A 19,360-nucleotide genomic window follows, 5' to 3' on the forward strand; every position below is an offset into this window, starting at 1 on the left:
GCACACGTGAGGTCAGGGGGATAGGAGGGAGGCAACTGTTCACGGGAATGCTCCCCAGAGCCCATTTGAAAGAGTTATAAAGTCAGAAGACCAAAGATCAAAGCAGGTCTGAACTATGAAAAGACCCATTCATCAGAAACTGGCAACACCTCCAGGCCCTGAGCAGGAAGGGGCCGAGCGGTCATGAATCTATTTTCCAGGCCCAGGGAAGATGCATGGTCTTCGCCAATGCATCCCTCTAAATAGTAAATAACAAGCTATTTGAAGTGACACTCACCACGTAGATTAGAATATTTCAGTAATTTGAATGCTTGTCATTGTGACATATTTCTCCTCCGAGAGAATTTCAGGAAAAGTTTCATGTGGACCTGAATCACTGTCACAATCGATTTAATTCCATCTGTGCATGAGTGCCCAAAATGTGTATCGATTGTGCCAGGGTTCACAAGAAATGTGGGGAGTAGAGGCCGGTGTCCAAAACAATCATCATCACAGCTTATTTGCTTGTTTCTTAAACATCATAATCAGGCTGCTGATGAGTCACACATTGCAGGAGAATTTTAAGTGCTCTTTGATGAGGCAAAATTACGCTATCCACACAAAAAGGGCAGGTCCAAATGAACAGATTTCAGCAGGCCCCCTGGAGGCATGTTCTCTAACTATCTGGGCCAGATTCTGCGACACAGAAATACATAAAAGCAGCTAGGAGCTTGAGGAGTACATGGACTTATTGACAATAACCTTCCCAAAGAGGGATCAAAATGCCACGTTGATGCTGATGGTTCACCCGGCCTGGGGCGATTCGCTCTGAGCAGGGGGTGTGCAGGTTGGTGCTTCGGAAGAGCTTTGGGAAAACCTGCCCTATGGTGAAGCTTCCAAACAGAGGGCATGGCTTTGTAAACCGGCTCATGAATGAATGCGCAGGACGGGATGGGGGTGCTCAGTCCTCGGGCTGGCTGCAGAATGAACGCCAAAGCATTTCCTCTCAGATCTGAGGGGGCCCCAGCCTCCCCGAGAGTCTTCCTCTCCCACGGAATCTTCAAGGCTGGAACCAACATGGAAATGAACAGCTGCCAAAACGGAGGCAGCTCCATGCAAAACATCCGTGCATGTTTCAAAGTTGGTTTTCAGTGACGGAAGTCATTCAGATGATTAAAACTAAAATTAGCGTTTCAATGTTGTTGAAATGCCAACTGTTGGGAACTGAGGCCAGCCCCACGGGATGGGGAGTGCAGCCGGGTGATGAGGCGGACAGCCCAGCTGCTTCGGATCCCGCCTCCCACACAAGTTCAAAATTCATCAAATCATGGCCACATTCCATGTTTCCTGTGCCTCAGGAAGCTCATCTTGTGTTTTAAATTAAGCACACATATCCAAAGATCAGCAGAGACCAGCTTAGCTGAGGTCCACGTGTGACGGTAAAATCAGAGAGGCTACACTGGGCCCTTTCCTGGAGCCCTCGGCCCCCATCAGAGGTGCTCCTTGTCCATCCCCTGTGGCCCACACAGCATCCTTTGGCCCCCAAAAGTGACTTTCTAAGGAGGAGATTTGGGGTAGCAAGAAGACAGCTGCCCAGGAGATTGTGGGTGGGAGGCGTCCTCCCTCCACAGCCAGTGAGCCTCTGCCCTGCCACGTGCGGCCCTAGACCTCCCCAAATAGTGGCTCACAGGCTTCCACGTGCTGTGGGACCAGGCGGCAGGAGCACTGGGGGAGGAGAGCCCTTTACCTCCTACCTGATCACCTCCCTGGCTTGGGGAAGACACTGTTATTCTTCTTTGCATTGTTCCTGAAAGTTCTGTGGTGTCTGCCTATTATCGAACCACTCAGGTCTAGTTCTACGTGTTTTGTTCATGGCTCCATCGGCACCCAGCAGAGAGAAGAGTCTGCCCTGACCGCCCTGGCTGCTGGGCCTGCTAGGCACCCTCAAGCCCAGCTCTTGCTCCCTCTTCCTCTCTCTTCCTTACCATCCTTCTGTCCTTTGCTAAAAAGTCACAAGGACTGAAAATGTGAGAATGCGCACAGGCTCTGAGTCAAGATTTTGTTTTCCCTTCATTGTGGCAAATACTTTTTATTGCAAAAGTACATTTTTTAAAAGAGAAAATGCATACGACACTGAGATTCCTGACCACTTCATTTGGGTTCTTGTTGCAGGCCTAGGGTATCCCATGAGCAGGGCTGATGCAGGAGTCTGGTGCAGGATGAACGCACCTGTGGGCTGTGGCAGGACCCAGGGTCCAACAGAACGTCCAGGCATCATGGGGCCAATAACAGCCCAGCTCAGGAAAAGCCTGGGAAGTGTCCCTTATTGATTTGCCTTTCAGGGTCCTCCCCACCCTTCTCTGCCAAACATGGGGCCCAGCAGCCACAGCATTCCTTCCGTCTCCCTGTTCTGGGGAACTTAAACACACACTTCCACATTCACCCCCTTATCTGAAACTCACAGGCAAGGCAGGGCAGACCAGCAGCCACACAGGAGGGGTTAAAGGGCAGGAGCCATCCCCCAACTTGATGGAAAACAGGGATTCCCTACCTCGGTGCATGGCAACTCCCAAAATCGAACCGTGACCAGCGACTTGGAAGGAGAGCTTCCCACTGGCTGTGTGCACCCTGCAGGTATGCAGGCATCATCTCATCCACCTGTCCCAAGGCCCACTGGGGCCTCTGCAAAGCCTCATCTTATACATGAGAAATCTGAGATCAGGGTTGGCTGACTTTGCCCAAAGTCATCAAGCAGGCAAGACATAGAGCTGCAGCACCAAGCCAGGGCTGCCTGACCCCTAAACTTAACCTCTGACACAGCACATGGCACCTCCTATGCACCTGGCCCCCATGACCACTCCTACAGGACTCTGGAAACACAGCAGGGCTGAGCATGTGGGCGCCTGGGTAGGCTGGGGGTGGCAGGCCCTGTGTACAGTGTCTGAAGTGCCCCAAGCCTCCGAGACACCTGCTTCGGCAGGTGCCCAGGACACTGCTAAGACAGAAGCTGAAACCTCTTACCATCTGTCTAGCGGTTGAATTAGCTCTTTGCTCATAGTCAATGTGGTCAAAATGATGCCTTTTCTTTCTACACCACCTGAGTACACAGCAGGGAAAGATCTGCTGGGGAAGAGCTCGGCCACCTACCGGTTCCTCTTGGTTTTCACATCTTGGTCTTCCCTGTTGTCTTCAGAACTGGACCCATCGCTGTTGTCAGCTGAAAGAAAATCAGATGAACAGGGTTAGAGTTGTCAGAGCTCAGGGCTTTGGCAAAACCACCAGGTGACACTCACTTTCAAGTAGACTTATCTAGAAATTAAGACAACAGGCTTCTCTTAAAGATTGATGTGAAATCCTACGAGTTTCCTCTTGGCACATATGCTTTTACATTTCAGCAGAACAGAAATCTGACTGTGCTGTTCTGCAGAGAGGTCCTCTTTAGAAACTGTCTGTTTAGCAGGTGCTGGGCCTTCCAGAGGGGCTGGGGGGTGGAGAATTACAGGTGGGCCTCTGCTCAGCCTCAGGACGAGGCCTGGGGATGAGCAAATCTATGTCATGTTCTTGAGAGGGAACCATGAGACTGGGGCCACCTCTGCGGCCACTGCCCCAGGGAAGGGTGGTCCCCAGCAGTACCTCCAACAGGCCCACGCTCAGCTCCTCTCCATCCACTGCAACAGATAACGAGATTCCCCTACCCCACATGTGGCCATGCCTCACTATGTACGCCCATCTACTTCCAAAAGCCAAATTGATTTTGAAGACATGATCCCTTATTTCCATTCTGAGGCAGTCAGCCCTGAAAATGTTTGATGAACTTTTGGAATGAAAGAGTAAAAAGGTGCTTTGGTGTTTCCTGTGGTTCTCCAGGAGGGAAGAGGAAAGATGAGCGTGCAGATGGTCTGGAGTGTCATCGCTTCTGCCCTGACAGGTGAAGTGACTTCCACATGTGCCGAGCATCACAACAGCCTCCCACCTGCTTCTCATTCTGTGTCTACCTCTGGCTCATTCCGCCCCGCCCAGCTTGGGTGGCCAACTGAGCTGGGCTGGGCTAGGCTAAACTAGTCTGGGCTGCGCAGAGCTTCCCTCCATCTTCCCATCCAGCCTTGGGCCACCTTCCCAGTGACCGCTGAGCCTGCACCTCCTTCCTGGGAGGGTCTGCAATGAAAACAGCACTCAGCTTAGGATGAGCGCAGAGTTGATGAGAAAAGACATCAGTTTCAACAACTGCAGGGGCCTCCGCACATTTTCTTTCTATAAAACCCGACAATTCTCCCTACACCTGTTTTTAGAATCCCAATAATGGCTCTGTTACCAGCTCACAGTTCAAATCTATTTACAGGCTTGTTTTCAATGTGCAGCATGGGGCCCTTGGTAAGAGGAGAGGGTCAGGCTCTGGAAGCCCCGGCTCATCGCAGTCATGCTGCATCATCCTTGTGGGGCCTCCGCCACCTGAGCTGCCCAGGCAGCTCATGGTCACCCCTGCCCACGAGCCACAGGACCACAAAGGGTGCTGTAGCAGTACCGGGGTGCAGTGTGTCTGCCCTGCACCTTCCAGCAAGGCTGCAGTATCCGTCATGCACACCCTGTGTGGGCGCTCCACCCTTCTGAAAGGATACAGGCCTAGGAGGAAGGAATTCCCATGGGCAGTGCAGAGCGGGGGATGAGCAGAACTTGGTCCTGGAAGGGCGGAGGAGCCACAGCCCAGGCGAAGCTTCCTGGCTTTTCAGTAGCCCCTGGTCCTGAACCTGGCAGTGCTGACTCCGGAGTTGGACTGCTGTGCCCTGGGGGCCGCCCTGTGCCCTGAAGGTGTCTCTCAGCCTCCTTGATCCCTGCCCCCTCCCCACCATGCTAACGAAAATGCCTCCAGAAGTTCCCAAATGTCCACAGGGGTAAATTTGCCCTCCCCAGTTGAGAGCCACTGGTCTAGAGCCAAGACCATTGATAACAACTGAGGGGCCATGGAAGGGAAGAGAGGACACTGGAGGGTATCCACTTCCTCCTCTCTGGCTGCCTTCTGCACGTGCTCCATAGCCCAACACAGCCCTCCAGGCTGGGACCCCAAAGGACACACTTTATGCCCCCTGCTTCCCAAGCTTCACTCGTGCCAAGCCCAGCACCTGCAGGCATTTCTGGTTTTTTTTGAGACGGAGTCTCGCTCTGCCCAGCTTCAGGACGAGGGCCTGGGGCGAGCACTTCTACGTCACGTTCTTGAGAGGAAACCACGAGACTGGGGCCACCTCCGTGGCTGCTGCCCCAGGGAGGGGTGGCCCCCAGCAGTGCCTCGCCCTGGCCCACCCTCAGAGGCTCTCCATGTTCAGCCTGTCACCCAGGCTGGAGTACAGTGGTGCGATCTCAGCTCACTGCAACCTCCGCTTCCTGGGCTCAAGCAATTCTCCTGCCTCAGCCTCCCAAGCAGCTGGAATCACAGGCACCCGCCACCACACCAGGCTAATTTTCGTGTTTTTAGTAGAGACAGGGTTTTACCATGTTGGCCAGGTTGGTCTTGAACTCCTGACCCCAAGTGATTCGCCCCCCCCTCAGCCTTCCATAATGCTGGGATTACAGGCATGAGCCACCATGCCGGGCCACCTCCAGGCATTTCTACTTCCTGGCTGTGGGAACCTGCTCTTCCCATTCAAACTGAGGGCACTGGCCAGGCAAAGTGGCTCACGTCAGTAATCCCAGCACTTTGGGAGGCAGAGGTGGGTGGATCATGAGGTCAGGAGTTCGAGACCAGTCTGGCCAACATGGTGAAACCTCGTTTCTACTAAAAATGTAAAAATTAGCCGGGTGTGGTGGCAGGTGTCTATAATCCCAGCTACTCAGGAGGCTGAGGCAGGAGAATCACTTGAAAACAGAAGGCAGAGGTTGCAGTGAGCTGAGATTGTGCCACTGCACTCCAGCCTGGGTGAAAGATCAAAACTCTCTCAAAAAACAACAAACAAACAAACAAAAAACTGAGGGCTCCCTGGGCACCCTGCTTCCTGCCTCAGCCTCTCCACCCCAACACCCTCCAAGGAAGTGCAGTACTCCTCGGCTGTGCCCCTGAGTCCTCTCCCGCTGGGGCGCTGGATCCTGAGCTCTCACTGTGCCCTCCCGGTTTTCCCTCCCTGGTGCCCTGGCTTCTCCCTGGTCCCTCCTGGTCGTTTCTACCTGGGTCACTGGGCCTTCTGGCCGTCTCATCCGGAGGCACCGGGGCCTCACAGAGGCTCTCTCAACTCCCCAGGTCCTCCGCCTGACTGCCTTTCTGCACCTCGTGGCGTTTGAAATCTTTTCCAAGGTGTGCCTCCTGCCTGCTGTGTCCAGGGGAGGGAGCATTCCAGCTCTGCCTGGAAGAAGGCATGGGAGTGGCACCTCTCCTCCACCCACACCAGAACGTACCCAGGGAGGCCACGGGGGAAACATCCACATTTCTTAAAACTTAAAAAATGAGGTCATGCAATTACACACATATTATTTAAAGTACGTGTATATAATATTGGTAATTTTTTAGGGTTTTAAACATTGGTTTGTTTTGAATAGTTTCAACATGGGCAAAGCTTTCCTAATTATGATCCAGACTCATAAACAAAAATATGTATAAATTTAACAGACTTAGGGAATACAAAACCAGAGGGGTTGCCGTGCACAACGGCGGCATAGCAAGCTCTCTGGTTGGGTCTCCACCAAGACTGCCGTCAAGCTGTAGGGGGATTAGAAGTAAGTATTTCAGCTCTCTGGAAGCAGATCAAACACTTACAAAAGCTAGGGCTGGTGTAACAATAATGCTAGAGGCTGAGTGCGATGGCTTATGTCTGTAATCCCAGCACTTTGGGACGCAGAGGTGGGCAGATCACCTGAGGTCAGGAGTTCGAGACCAGCCTGGCCAACATGGTGAAACCCCGTCTCTACCAAAAATACAAAAATTAGCCGGGTGTGGTGGCACATGTCTGTAATCTCAGCTACTCAGGAGGCTGAGGCAGGAGAATTTTTTGAACCCGGGAGAGTTCAATTTTTTGAACTCTGTAGTGAGCCAAGATGGCACCACTGCACTCCAGCCTGTGCGACAGAGTGAAACTCTGTCTCAAATAATAATACTGAAAAAAAAGAATAGCACTAGAGAGGCTGCCATTCTCTGCTGACTGCAAAGACAAGGGAACAGAAGCTTCAGTCACCACACACGGTGAGGAATACAGGCTTCACGGGCATCACACATGGATGGCTCCAGCCTGCACAAGCCCACATCAGCGATCTCTGGGAAGTGGGAGAATCTGATTTCCACCAAAGTTGCCCCATTACAATGCCTAGCATATCTACTTTTCAACAAAAAACTCAAAAGCACGCAAAACCAGGAAAGTGGGGCCAATTCATCTGATAAAACATATTCGATAGAAATCATCCCTGAAGAAGTCCATGTGTAAAAATTAACTCAAATGGAGTTAACTGTACAAGTTACAAGTATAAGGGTTGTTGAAGAAAACATAAGGGGAAAATCTTTGTGACATTGCTTCATCATTGCAGAGTTTCTGCTATGGGTGAGGAAAGAGTTGTAGAAATAGGTAGTGTTGACAGCTCTCCAACATTGTGAACATACTGAACGCCACTGAATTGTACATTTACACATGGTTAAATGGTCAGCTTCATGTTATATATATTTTACCACAGTGAGAAAAAAAATCAAGGACAACTTGTTCTATGGCAAAAAAATCGAAAGACCAGTAAAATATTATAATATTGTAGCCAAACACTGTTAGCCTTGATCTTCAAGTCCAAATAACTCAGTAAGAAAGATAAGGAACACAAACACAAAACAAATGGCCAGCAAACCTGTGAAAAACTGTTCAATTTCACTCAAAGTTAAAGCAATGCCAACTGAAGCAAAGAATGGCTTTAAGAATTAAGTCTCATGCTCTACAGTGCTCAGGAGATCACGCAGAATCTACCAGTACAAGTGTGAACTGATCAGTCTCTTTGGGAGAAGATTCGGCAGTACCTGTCCAAAATCTAAAATGCACGTACCTTTTGAGCCGACAATTCTAATAATGTGAAATTACACAATCGATATGTTTGCAGAAACACTCCTAAGGTAAAAACCTAGGCACAAAGATGTTCTTTCCAGCACTGTGTGTGTGAGCACAAAGCATATGACCCAGATGTCCATCCAAGAGGAGGCTCTGAGGAAGTCATCATGCATCCAGACAGGGCAAGGGTGGGGGGACAGGAGATGGATAAGAGAGAAAAGCAGGGGATTGGAGGGAGAGGGAACTGGGTGCGGGAGGCAGGGAGGCTCTGAGTCTGAAAGATAGCCAAGACGCATTACAGGTGCGGTGCAGACGGCGTGCAGCAGCATGTCAATCTCTAACATGTTTTATTAATGCACACACACCAATATCTATGTATGTTTTAAATGTATTGATTTTATGCATTTGCCAGCAAGGCTATGCATATGTGTGTGTGTCTGTGTGTGTGTGTGTTTGTGTGTATGTGGGCCTGTGTATGTGTCTGTGTGTATGTGTGCCTGTGTATGTGTCTGTATGTGTACGTGTGTGTTTCTGTATGTATATGTGTGTCTGTGTGTGCTTGTGTGTCTGTGTGCGTATACGTGTGTGTATGTGTATGCGTCTGTGTGTGTCTCTGTGTATGTGTCTGTGTGTGTATATATGCATTTGTGTGTGTGTCTGAGTGTGTTTGTAAGTCACTGAGTTCAGGGAATGTGGCTGGCTGCATCAGGTAGTAAAAGTCCTGAGCCTCTGAGTCAAATGTCTTCCTTTCTGTGAGTGGTGGGGAATATACCTAATTTTGTCAGTCTTCTTAGAGAGGGTAGGCACAACCTTTGGTAAAACTTACTATGGAATCACAGGAGCTGAGTGTTGGTGTGTAAGGCAAATTCGCATTCAGATGGGATCCTAGGCACGCCTAAACTTCCCACTCATCACATTTCTCTCATACGCAGAATGCACCCTATGAATACAGAGAGGTCCAGTTTTGGTATCTGTGGGTGCCTGGCTGGACCTGCTGGTGGACCCAGCCCCTGCACAGCCAGGCCTCTCACCTCCGGTGCAGGTGATACCCCCACCCCTGCTCCTGGCAGGAGCTCAGCCCCACAGGACCCTGCTGCCCAGTGGCCTGAGCTGTGTGCTCTGCCCTCTCTGATGGGGCCTCCTGCTCCGCATCCTGTCCCATGTCCTACCCTACTCGCTCGGATCCTGAGTCCTGAGGAGGATGGGGCTTGGTAGGTTAGAAGGTAGTGTCATCCTCCCTCCCCAGAACAGTTGCACTCAACCCTGTGAGTTGGATGTGAACCCCAGGTCACGCCTTAACCTCAGGTCCCCCCCATCTGGGCAGCACTCAGGCTCAACATCTTCGTGGAGAAGTCAGTGTTCTCCCAGGACTGTGGGTTTCCTGGGCACAAAGAGGGGCACAGTGGGGGGTCCTCCTGCACGGGCCAGGACCCCAGAGAGCACCTCGCAGGGACTGGGCCAGAACTCATCCACAGGCAGGCAGCAGTGCGAGGGGTGCCCAGGAGGCAAACAAGGGCGGGCACCAGGACGAGATGGAGAGCCGGAGCCCTTGGTGGAGAGGGCAAGGCACATGACTCAGGGCAGCAGGGTCCTGTGGGCTGAGCTCCTGCCAGGAGAGGTGGTGGAGGTGCCGCCTGCACTGGAGGGCAAGAGGCCTGGCTGTGCAGGGGCCGGGTTTGATCCACCCCACTCCACCAGCAGGTCCAGCCAGGTGCTCACAGATGCTGAAACTGGACTTCTCTGTATTCCTAGATTGCATCCTGCGTATGAGAGAAATTTGATGGGTGTGAAGTTTAGGGATAGAAAGAGCCGTAGCAGAGCTGCAACTACCCCGAATAGGAGATGGACCTGACACGGTCACTTTGCTTTGCTAGGCCTGGGCTCCCAGCTGAAACTCAGGGAGGAAGTTCTAGATTTGGTCAATAATCATAATGGGGAACCTCTCCGTGGCCACTTGGAAATGCCACACCACGGGTGCTGTGATCTCTGCAGGGCTTCCCCCGAGCCTTCCACTCTTTGAGGCTCACTGTCCCCAGACAGCCATCCTCCAGCCCTCTCAGCTCAGACTCAAGCGCACCTTCTTCCTCCTGCCTTAGAGCTCAAAAGACACCCTTTACCTCCCCTCCCTGCCTCCTGGGGTCCAGTGTGAGTGACCGTGCCTCAGGGAGAGGCCCCTGGCTGCTGCGCGGGGTCACCCCACTCCACCCATCCATTGTTGCTTGCTTCTCTTCCCCAACCTGCAAGGCATAGCGCTCCCTGCTCAACATCTGCTCATCTTTGGCGTCCTGTGTCTAGCCCAGTGCTTGGCCAGTCACCAGTCCCTAAATAAAGGATTGGTTCAGAAGAAAATGAACTTCCTCTCCTCCCTCCCTTCCCTTGCTCCCTTCCTTCTTTCCTTTTTCCTTTCCTCCTTTCCAACTTCCCCTCCCTTCCCTTTCTTTCCTTTGCTCCTGGCCCTGGAGGTGGTTGGTGGCTTGATGTCTTAGGTCCTGGCGGAAACTACTCTGAAAAACGCTATTCTAGCGTCTCTCTTTCTCCACCGAATTCACTGGTGCATCCAGGAGCCTGGCTCAGCCCCTGCCCTGCCCACCCAGCCTCCCAGCTGAGGCCAAACACAGCAAGCTGAGGGGTGAGTGTGATCAGAGTGTCCTAGAGACTCTCCCAGCTCCCGCACATCCCAGCTCACTCCTTCCCTTGCACCGGCTGCCCTGCAAGCTCCACCCTCACACTCGACTTTCTGCACAGTCAACTCAGGATTCTGCAAGGAAGAGACACCTGTCGCAGCTCACCTGCTTCCTCTTGGCATCATGTTACAGAGACTAAACAAAGTGGGCACTACAATGGAGCTTAGCAAACAAGTCACCTGGATCATTCATTGTGCAAAGAGGAGGCTCAGGCCCTGGAGGCCAGCAGAGGGTGTCATGATATGAAGGCCAGGATTTCTCCCAGAGAGCCTGGGGCAGGTGGGATCCAGGTGGGCAGAGCCTCCCACATCGCCCTGAATCCTCACAGACAGAACCACACTAGCTCACCACCCTCCAGGGCTCTGGCATTTGTGTTTTCAGCGGCCCTGGGTCCCCCCAAGTGCCCCGGCTGCCTGGGCCCCTGGTGAGATAGATCCAGTGTGGGCTGTCTACTCTGACAAACTCTTAGGAAAGTGACCCATTCACCAGTCACAGCTGTGTTTACTCACCGGACAATTTTACATCCTACTTGGTGAAATGAATGTCATTATCAATTTACATTGGTCTTGAATGCAAATGGCTAAAGCGTTTACAGAGCAATTAAGCCCAGTGAAGTTCACGTCATCTGCCCGCAGACTAGGGAGGGACAGTGTTGAGTGCACGGCTGCTGCAGCTGCTGCCTGGTGAGCTCGCACCAAGAGTCACCTGTGTCCATCACAGGCTGCCCTCAGGTCTGGCATCAGACCCGCCGGGGTGCAAATCCCCATTCCCCTTCAGTAGAGGTGTGGCCCTGGGCAAGTTAGATAAGCTCCTTTTTAAATTCCCTCTTCTGTAAAGCAGGCATGGGCCACAGATTCATGCCCCCCACCATTCCCAAGCAATGTCCACATCTGAATCCTGGAAGGTGTGCATACACTGGGCTACCTGGCAGAAAGGATGGAGGTTGCTAAACAGCTCCCCTTGAGGTGCGAGACCATCCTGTCATCCAGGTGGCCCCATAGACCACAGGGACCCTTCAGAGTGGAAGCGGGAGGCAGAAGGGCCAGAGCCAGAGAGAGAAGACAGAGAGGCAAGAAGATGGACAAGGGGGCCAGGAGTCAAGGAAATCTCCCCTGGATCCCCTAGAAAGAACACAACCCTGCCGATGCCAGTGAGGCCTCTGCTCGACGTCTGCCCTGCAGAACTGTAAGATCATCACCTTGTGTGGCTTTTAGCCCCGTGGTGATAATTTGTTACAGCAGCAAAGGGGTCTCCAATGCTGATGGCACCTGCTGCATGGGACTGAGGAGGGAAGTCCACGGAACCAAGTGTGGGGGTTGCATGCACCCAGGGTCCCTGCAGGTGGTCCCTCCCCTCTCCAAGGCAGTGAGAAGGCCCTCTCTTCACTTCTTACCCCAGGGCTCCCGGTCCGCCTCGACCCCTTGGAGGCACTAACAGAGACAGCCAGGCAGCAGGAAAGAGGCCGGGGTATGTATTCCCTCTCTCTCCCTCGCCTCTCCTCCCTCCAACCCAGAGGAAGAACCCGAGGGCCCCAGCTCCAACAATTCCCACCAGGCTGCACCAAATGTCCCAGTGAAGTGACAAGTGGCCCCCGTGGACAAGGCAAGCAGAGCGGGCCAAGGTGGCGGGGCTACATGTGCACAGCCAGATGGCAGGGGGGTTTCTGCCGTCACTACCAAGAGAGGGTTTGGCTGCTGCAGGCGAAGACAGCGAGAGAACCACGCCTCTGACAGGCCTGGGAAACGCGGGCACAGGTGGGAACGCAACACACCAGCACCCTCCAAACTGAAGTGTTGGTAAGATCCCCAAGAACCGCATGGCATGGAACGGATGGGGCTGGGGGTGAAGCCTGGCACTTCTCATTTTCCTCCAGTTCTACTGGCATTTATTCTCAACTAACAGCACAGTTACTACAGCTATAAAAAATCTGGATGCACTGCAAGGTAATTAGAAAATAATTCAAGGCTTCACTGGAATCCTTCAGCAGTGCTAACAGAATGACAAAGCGGACTCTTTCCTTATCTGTGGAATGACGAACGTCTCAGCACTTCTGGAGGCGCTGCATCCTGTCTCCCACAGCTGCCTGGCACTGTGAGCCACAACTTCCACGTCTCCCATCCCCACTGAAGACACACGCACACGCAGGCACACACGCTCACACATACACACACGCTCCCGAGACCTAAGAGCAGTTAAATGTGGCAGCCATTTTACAAAATTCTTTTACTTCATTTGCCTCTTGAAAAATAATGGATGTCGACTGAAATGCTTAATTGTCCCATTGCAGACTACAAATAGGTAGGAATATATTCAAATCTACAATGACTGATAGTCAAACAAAATGTGAAAAACAAAACTCTCCACTCAAAGCCATCTCCCCTAGGCTTGTTATCATAATTAGGGTTAAATATCTGACGAGCCGCGACGAACGATCGGCCAGGGAGAATGCCAGTCACTGCTGCTGGTTGCAGGTCATCAGCTCTGCTCCCTGATCATTAATTAACCCTCTAGAAACACCTCCTGTCCTAATTGTTTCGCTGCAAAGCTCTCTGAGTGCATTTTAGGGAATGAGAAGTTTTTCTCTTAAACATCAATTGTACCCTGGCAACCGGAAGTTGAGAATCGAAGTCATTTGCATATCCTTAAGACTCAGGTTAAAAAAAAAAGACTGGTTGAAAACAAATCTCTTCCTCTCTTTATATGAGGAGGGAAGTAAGATTAAAAATCGTTTTATAACCACATGTAATTTTGTAATGTCTGAGTACTTAGGTCTACCATAATAAAATGGGTATCAGACAAATCTAAACTAATCAGGTATTTCTGGCTGTAAAACCTTAACTCTCTACCTTTCAGAGTATAACATGAGATTCTTGTTAAAAGAAGGAGACGGAGCATGGAGCTATGAGCCAGGAAATCCAGGCCCCTGTCGTCCACCCACAGTCCTGGCGAGCCCTGAGACTGCAGGTGGCCCAGTGGGGGCGTTTGCAGATGCCTCCCTACCTCTTTTCAGACCTGACCCGATTTGGTCCAAACAATAAAAATGAGAGAGCAACTATGCATTGCCTTTAATAAGTTCACTTCTTTCTCATTACTACCAATTTTGGGGGGGGAAAATGAAACAGCACCAAATTATCTACAAGAACGCAAGCTAAAGAAAGGAGTGAGGAATCTGCCAGCATGATCTGCCTTTGCCAAGCAAATAAAATCATTGTTAGGACAAACTGTGCCTTAATGTTTCCTGTGGGATCTGAGGGTGTCCTGATTTCCCTAAACTGTGCACCATCTTCTTGTCCATGAGTAAGAACCTTGAAAGGGTGCTTCCTGTCATGATTTTAAAGCACTCTTTCAAGACGTACAAGGCCCCCTTTTAATAATGAATGTGACCTGATCAAAGGAGGAAATGCAGTTGCCAAATTCAATCTTCATTGTCTGTAAATACAGCAACGTTTTACAGACTCAATTCCATACGGATCTTGGAGATTTTTCCTTTCCCAGCATCAGTTGATCCAGTCTCTGGATAATGCTGTCACTATTTTAAATGGAATAAACATTTTAAATGTGTGATGTCTCAATCTTAAAAGACGACCACCATGTCTCTTAGCATGGTTAAAAATGCTGATAAAACTTTTATAATACTGTCTTCTGAAGCTTCAGTCAAATACTCTGGATTGGACACAAAGTGTGAATTGCCATCATCTAGCATTAGCCCTCAATGACGTGAAATTAAAAATGCCACTAAGAACCCAACAGAATATCACACAAAACTAAAACAAAGAGTCAAGCTCCCCTTTCACCAGCCTGGCCTTGTAGCCAGGCATCTCTGCCTCTCAAGTTGGCACGGAGCTCCTGCTCTCAAATGTCTGCAGTGGAGTCAAGACCGTTTGAATCCACATGCTCCGGGAGGAGGGCTTTCCCCACGCAGCAGCTAATAAAATATGTATTAGATCTAATCGGAAAAGATCCTTTGTGAAAATGCTGAAAGTTCCTCTCTGTTTCTTGGCGAAACAAGATTTACAGGCATTGTCAGAAACAACTGCCTCTGCCAAGCACCCCATTCCTCTGCAGCTGAAGAAAATCTCTTCCCCTGTCCGTGACCAGGGTTTTATGGAATTGAGGCATCCATCCAAGCACAACAGCAGATCGATGTGCTGCAAAGGTCTAAAGTGAATGTAAGGTGGAAGAAAACACACTCCCATCTGTGTACATCTGGTCTCTGAAGTGGCGTTCATAAGACATTTGGAACAAGAATAAAATGCCGGGTAACAGTGATGCTGGATGGAAGCTTTGAGGGGCGGATGGAATGAATGGCCATCTCTGCGTTAATCACCTTACGTGATGCAAAAAGACAGCCGGAGCCCACCGCTTGGAAGGATCAAGGTTTCTGCAGGAAGTGCCATAAAAACTTGATTACTAAACTCTGCAATCGGGCACAGGATTCCTTAATAGTCAATTTTCAACATAACCAAGAAGAAACATGCTTTCACTTTACGTTCATTAGAAATAAGCAGCTTAAACACTTCAAAGCAGGTGTAAATAACCCAGGGCTTAGTTACTTGCTGGTGCCTCCAGCTTGCGTTTGTGGGGCGGGTCCTCAATGATCCTGTTGAGGTCTCCGCGGTCCTTCAGGTCCACGGGCTTCTCCCAGACAGACAGGTGCATCGTTGGGTTGAAGAAGAAAACTCGGTCATCGCCCGTCCAGACCACACACCTGTTTGAGTGGAAAAACTCATCTCAGTCGCTCTCGGGAGACACTTAATTAGAAAGTCGTTAGCATGAACTCTCACTGAAAAAGCCCCTCAGGACCGAAATCCACACATTTGCAAAGCTTGTTTATGGATAGTATGAATACTAAAGACAAAGCCTGCCTTTTTAGGTGACCTCACGGCTCTGACTCATTTGATTAACAGGTAGACATTCTTATCACCAGCCTTAGACCAGGAAGAACAACAACATTCAGAGAAGCCAAGCAGCTCATCAAGGTCACACGCAGGCAGAGCTCTCTCCAGCCCACCAGCTGTCACTGCCTCAGCGAAATTCCACTCCAGATGCAGAGCACTCTGGGGCGCCTCTGGCCCTGGTTCCGGCAATAGAGTAATTCGGAGAGCGGCTCCCTACACTTCCCCAGTCGAGCTCTGCATGGCTATCAAGCAATGCGCACGGCCACAGGTCATTACCCTCCGGCAGCAGCAGAATTAAAAGGGCTGCTGTCATTAGCAACCACAGCCCCGGTGTCCTGCTCATTTGTGGATGGGCAAATAAGGAAGATTTGTATTTTCATATATGGAAACTGAAGACATCTAAAAGGAATTATGTGCCCTTTTTAAGCCCCTTATCTGTGAAAAGTTATCAGAAAAGATTAAAAAGAAAAAAAAATGAAGAGAAGAAAAATAATGAGAGGGAAGGAAAGGAAAAAAGTCCCTCCCTAAGGAATGTGGGTCTGGGAGCCTGCGGCATGGAGGTGCATGGGAGACTCTGCACTCTGACACTCTGACCCCGCGCTGTCCCCACGAGCGAGCGCAGCAGATAAAGGCCAGCAAGGCCGGCCTGGGCTCTGGGTTTAACCCCTAAGTCGTGTCAGGGTGCTATTAGAGATGGAGGCCTGTGCTGGCACCGAGGCCCGTTCCAGGTGTGGACCTCCCAGGAGGTTCCCCTGAGGCAAGCCCCCTCCCCTCTCTGGGCCTCGGCTTCCTGCAGTGACTTCAGAAGGTCCCTCTGGCTCCGCAAGTCTCCTGGGACTTTTCAGATGTGCAGGAATGAATGGGTGGGAACACCCACATACCCACCTCTAGCTACTGACTTCCCCCTGAGGGAGGTCCCCGACCTGTTGGGGGTACTGTCGGGCACGGCCTGGGCCCCCGATAGCCCACTCACGCCTCACTCCGGCCAGCCTCACACAGGTTCTGGAGGAGCTGGGGATTCGTGCCAAAAGAAGCCACTCTGTTCTGCATGCAGAAAATCACTCCACACTTCACTCAGCCAGGCACGTTCCATGGGCCAGGCAGAGGGCTCAGGGCCTGGGGCCCTGCATGTTGGCAACCCTGGGCAGACCAGGACCCTTCCCAGAAATCACCCTGAGAAGGTGTGCCGGCTCCACTACTCAGCCCAGCCATGTTCATGAGTGTGGGAGCCAAAATGATGCCTCCAAAGACGTCCACGTCCTGATCCCTAGAACAGGTGTGCATCACCTTACATGGCAAAGGGTCTGTACAGTTGGGATTAGGACCCTGAGATGGGGGAATAGCTTGGTCATTCAGGTGGCCCCAAATGTAATCACAAGGGTCCTTCTGAGAGGAAGGCGGGAAGATCAGTGAGAAAGAGATAGGAAGACGGAGGCAGAGGTGTTTCACACAAACACACTCACGGAGATACACACAAACACACATACACACAAACAGACACACAGAGACACACATGCACACATATACACATACAGAGACACACACATAAACACACAGACATACAGAGACACACATGCACACAGAGACACACATATGCAGAGATACACACAAACACACACAGACACACACACAGAGACACATGCACACATATATACACACACACAGGGACACACATGCACACATATACACATGCACAGAGACACACACATGCAGAGAAACACACATAAACACACACAGACGCATACACAGACACACAGACACACATGCACACGTAGACACACACAGAGACACACGTGCACACACACACGGAGAGACAGAGATCGGGAGATGCCTGGCCTTGAGGCTGGAGAAAGGAATCACCAGCTCAGGGTTGCAGGGGCCTCTGGAAGATGGAAAAGGCAGGAAATGGACCTCCCCAGAAGCTCCAGAAGGATCCAGCCCTGCCCACACCTTGACTTTAGCCCAGTGAGACCTGTGTCAGACTTCTGATCCTCCCAACTGTAAGAGAATCAATGTGTGTCGCTGGAGCCGTGAGTCTGTGGGAGACGAATCAATGGGCTTCCTCCTCGGGGCCACTCTGTCCTGAGCGCCAGCATCTGGGAGCCCTGACCTGAACCCCAAGTGTTGTGCCTGGAGGCCTTGGCCACAGCTGGCCTGGTCATCCATGTGGGAGAATATGACCTGCCCTTCTGCCTGGCAAACTTTCCAGCTCCAGCCCTGCCCTTGACCTACCAGGTGACCCTGAGAAGGTTGCCTCCCCTCGCTGGTGGCCTCATGCCCTCAACCCTTCAGATGGGGGGTGGAATGGGAATTTGCTTTATCTGGACAGTCCACCCCACTAGGAAAATGGACCAAGATAGAGTGTATCACACTCCCATGCCAGGCCCTGCCCTCAGGGGAGGCGGGCTCATGGGCCCATGGGATGCTGCCCAGGCCCATGCTGGAGGCTGGAAAATGAGGCTGGCCAACTACAGCAGACTCCACGCCCAGGTAGCTGGATCCCTTCCTGCTCTCAGATCAGGCAGACCATTGTCCCCAGCAAGCCCAGGCCAGGGATACCTGACCTCTGGGGCCTGCAGGGAGGCTGTGGGTATGCATTTATGGTGCAGAAACCAGCTAGCATAGGAACTTTTTATTGAGTCTAAAGCTGCAGGTAACCACACTGTGCTGTAAATTATGCACAATTCAGCTACTGTATGAACTCTGCAGACAGCGTGGGCCAATAGGGAACATAAGCCCAGGGTAGGGACTGACTGCTTTCCTCCAGATGCAGACCTGGTGATGACCTGCTTCCCGGGTGGAACTGTGAGTGAGTGGGCCACATGCAGAGCCTATTATTAGCTCCCCACAAGGCCTGGGCTCTTTGGGAACACGTAGGACGTGGACAGTTTTACTGCTGCGACATTGGGCTCTGTCTCCAGGCAGCCCTCTTGCAAGGAATGCAGCTAGAGTCATCGATGAGACCCTGATGCCAGCGGGGGTGCAGGGAGTGAAGAAACCCTGAGCCCGCCTCCTCATGCTGTATGTCTCATGCCCACCATGTCAGGACCAGAGCAAACCCAGATCCTGCCCCTCATGGGCTTCAGAAGCTTCCATGACTGGACGGTGGCTGGAAAGGCAGCTCCAAGCCTGAAGCTCCCAGCAGCAAGAGGGCCCATTTCTAATAGTATTGCTTGGGATGTTTTTTCATGATGTTTTGCTGCAACTGGTCTGAGTGGCAAAACCTAGAAGCGTCCTTGGCTCTCTGTGTTCCTCTCTAGCCACTTAAGACTTAAAACCTGTTGTGTAAACCCATGAAGGTCTCATCAGGAGCCTGACCTCACCTGGAGAACACAGAACAACTTCCTGTGACCTGGGTACAGCAGATGGACCTGTTGAGCACCATGTTTCTGGCAGAAGGCCATCCGGCCCCCACGGTTCTATGCACACCAGTGATCTGGGCATAGCACCCCAGCCTCCAACGGCCTCACCCAGAGCTGGGGGGACCTGTGTGCTCCTCTAGAGTCACTGAAGTGTGGGGATACTCAGCCAGGGGCCAGATGCTCACTGAGGCATCTCCAGTTCACTAAGAGCTGCTAGGTGCACACAGTGTCAGGCATTCATACTGCATTCCACAAGCAACAGGGCCATGGGAGAATTATCTGGAAGCCAGAGGCCTCGGGACACAGGCTCAGACTGGCTGAGTGGCCCCATCCAATCCCAACCCTCCCACTGGCTTGGGGAGCTTTCCTAACTTGGTAACTCGTCAGCTTTCCTGAACACCCAGGGGTGAGCCCTGAGCCAGGTGAGGGCCAGAGAA

At 51.5% G+C, this 19,360-nt stretch overlaps 1 protein-coding gene across 1 annotated transcript in view; it reads right to left on the reverse strand.

The window, feature by feature from the left end:
- The window catches only part of TCERG1L (transcription elongation regulator 1 like), a 218,398-nt gene that overhangs the window by 38,966 nt on the left and 160,072 nt on the right, over positions 1-19,360 (reverse strand). Inside the window, exons 7-8 of the mRNA XM_004050284.5 lie at positions 15,217-15,371; positions 3,127-3,196 (exon numbers count right to left, since the gene is read on the reverse strand). Coding sequence (XP_004050332.5) covers positions 3,127-3,196; positions 15,217-15,371 — 225 coding nt within the window. The remainder of the gene's footprint in view (positions 1-3,126; positions 3,197-15,216; positions 15,372-19,360) is intronic.

The sequence above is a fragment of the Gorilla gorilla genome, chromosome 8 (genome assembly GCF_029281585.2).
Source record: "Gorilla gorilla gorilla isolate KB3781 chromosome 8, NHGRI_mGorGor1-v2.1_pri, whole genome shotgun sequence".
Classification (NCBI taxonomy): domain Eukaryota; kingdom Metazoa; phylum Chordata; class Mammalia; order Primates; family Hominidae; genus Gorilla; species Gorilla gorilla.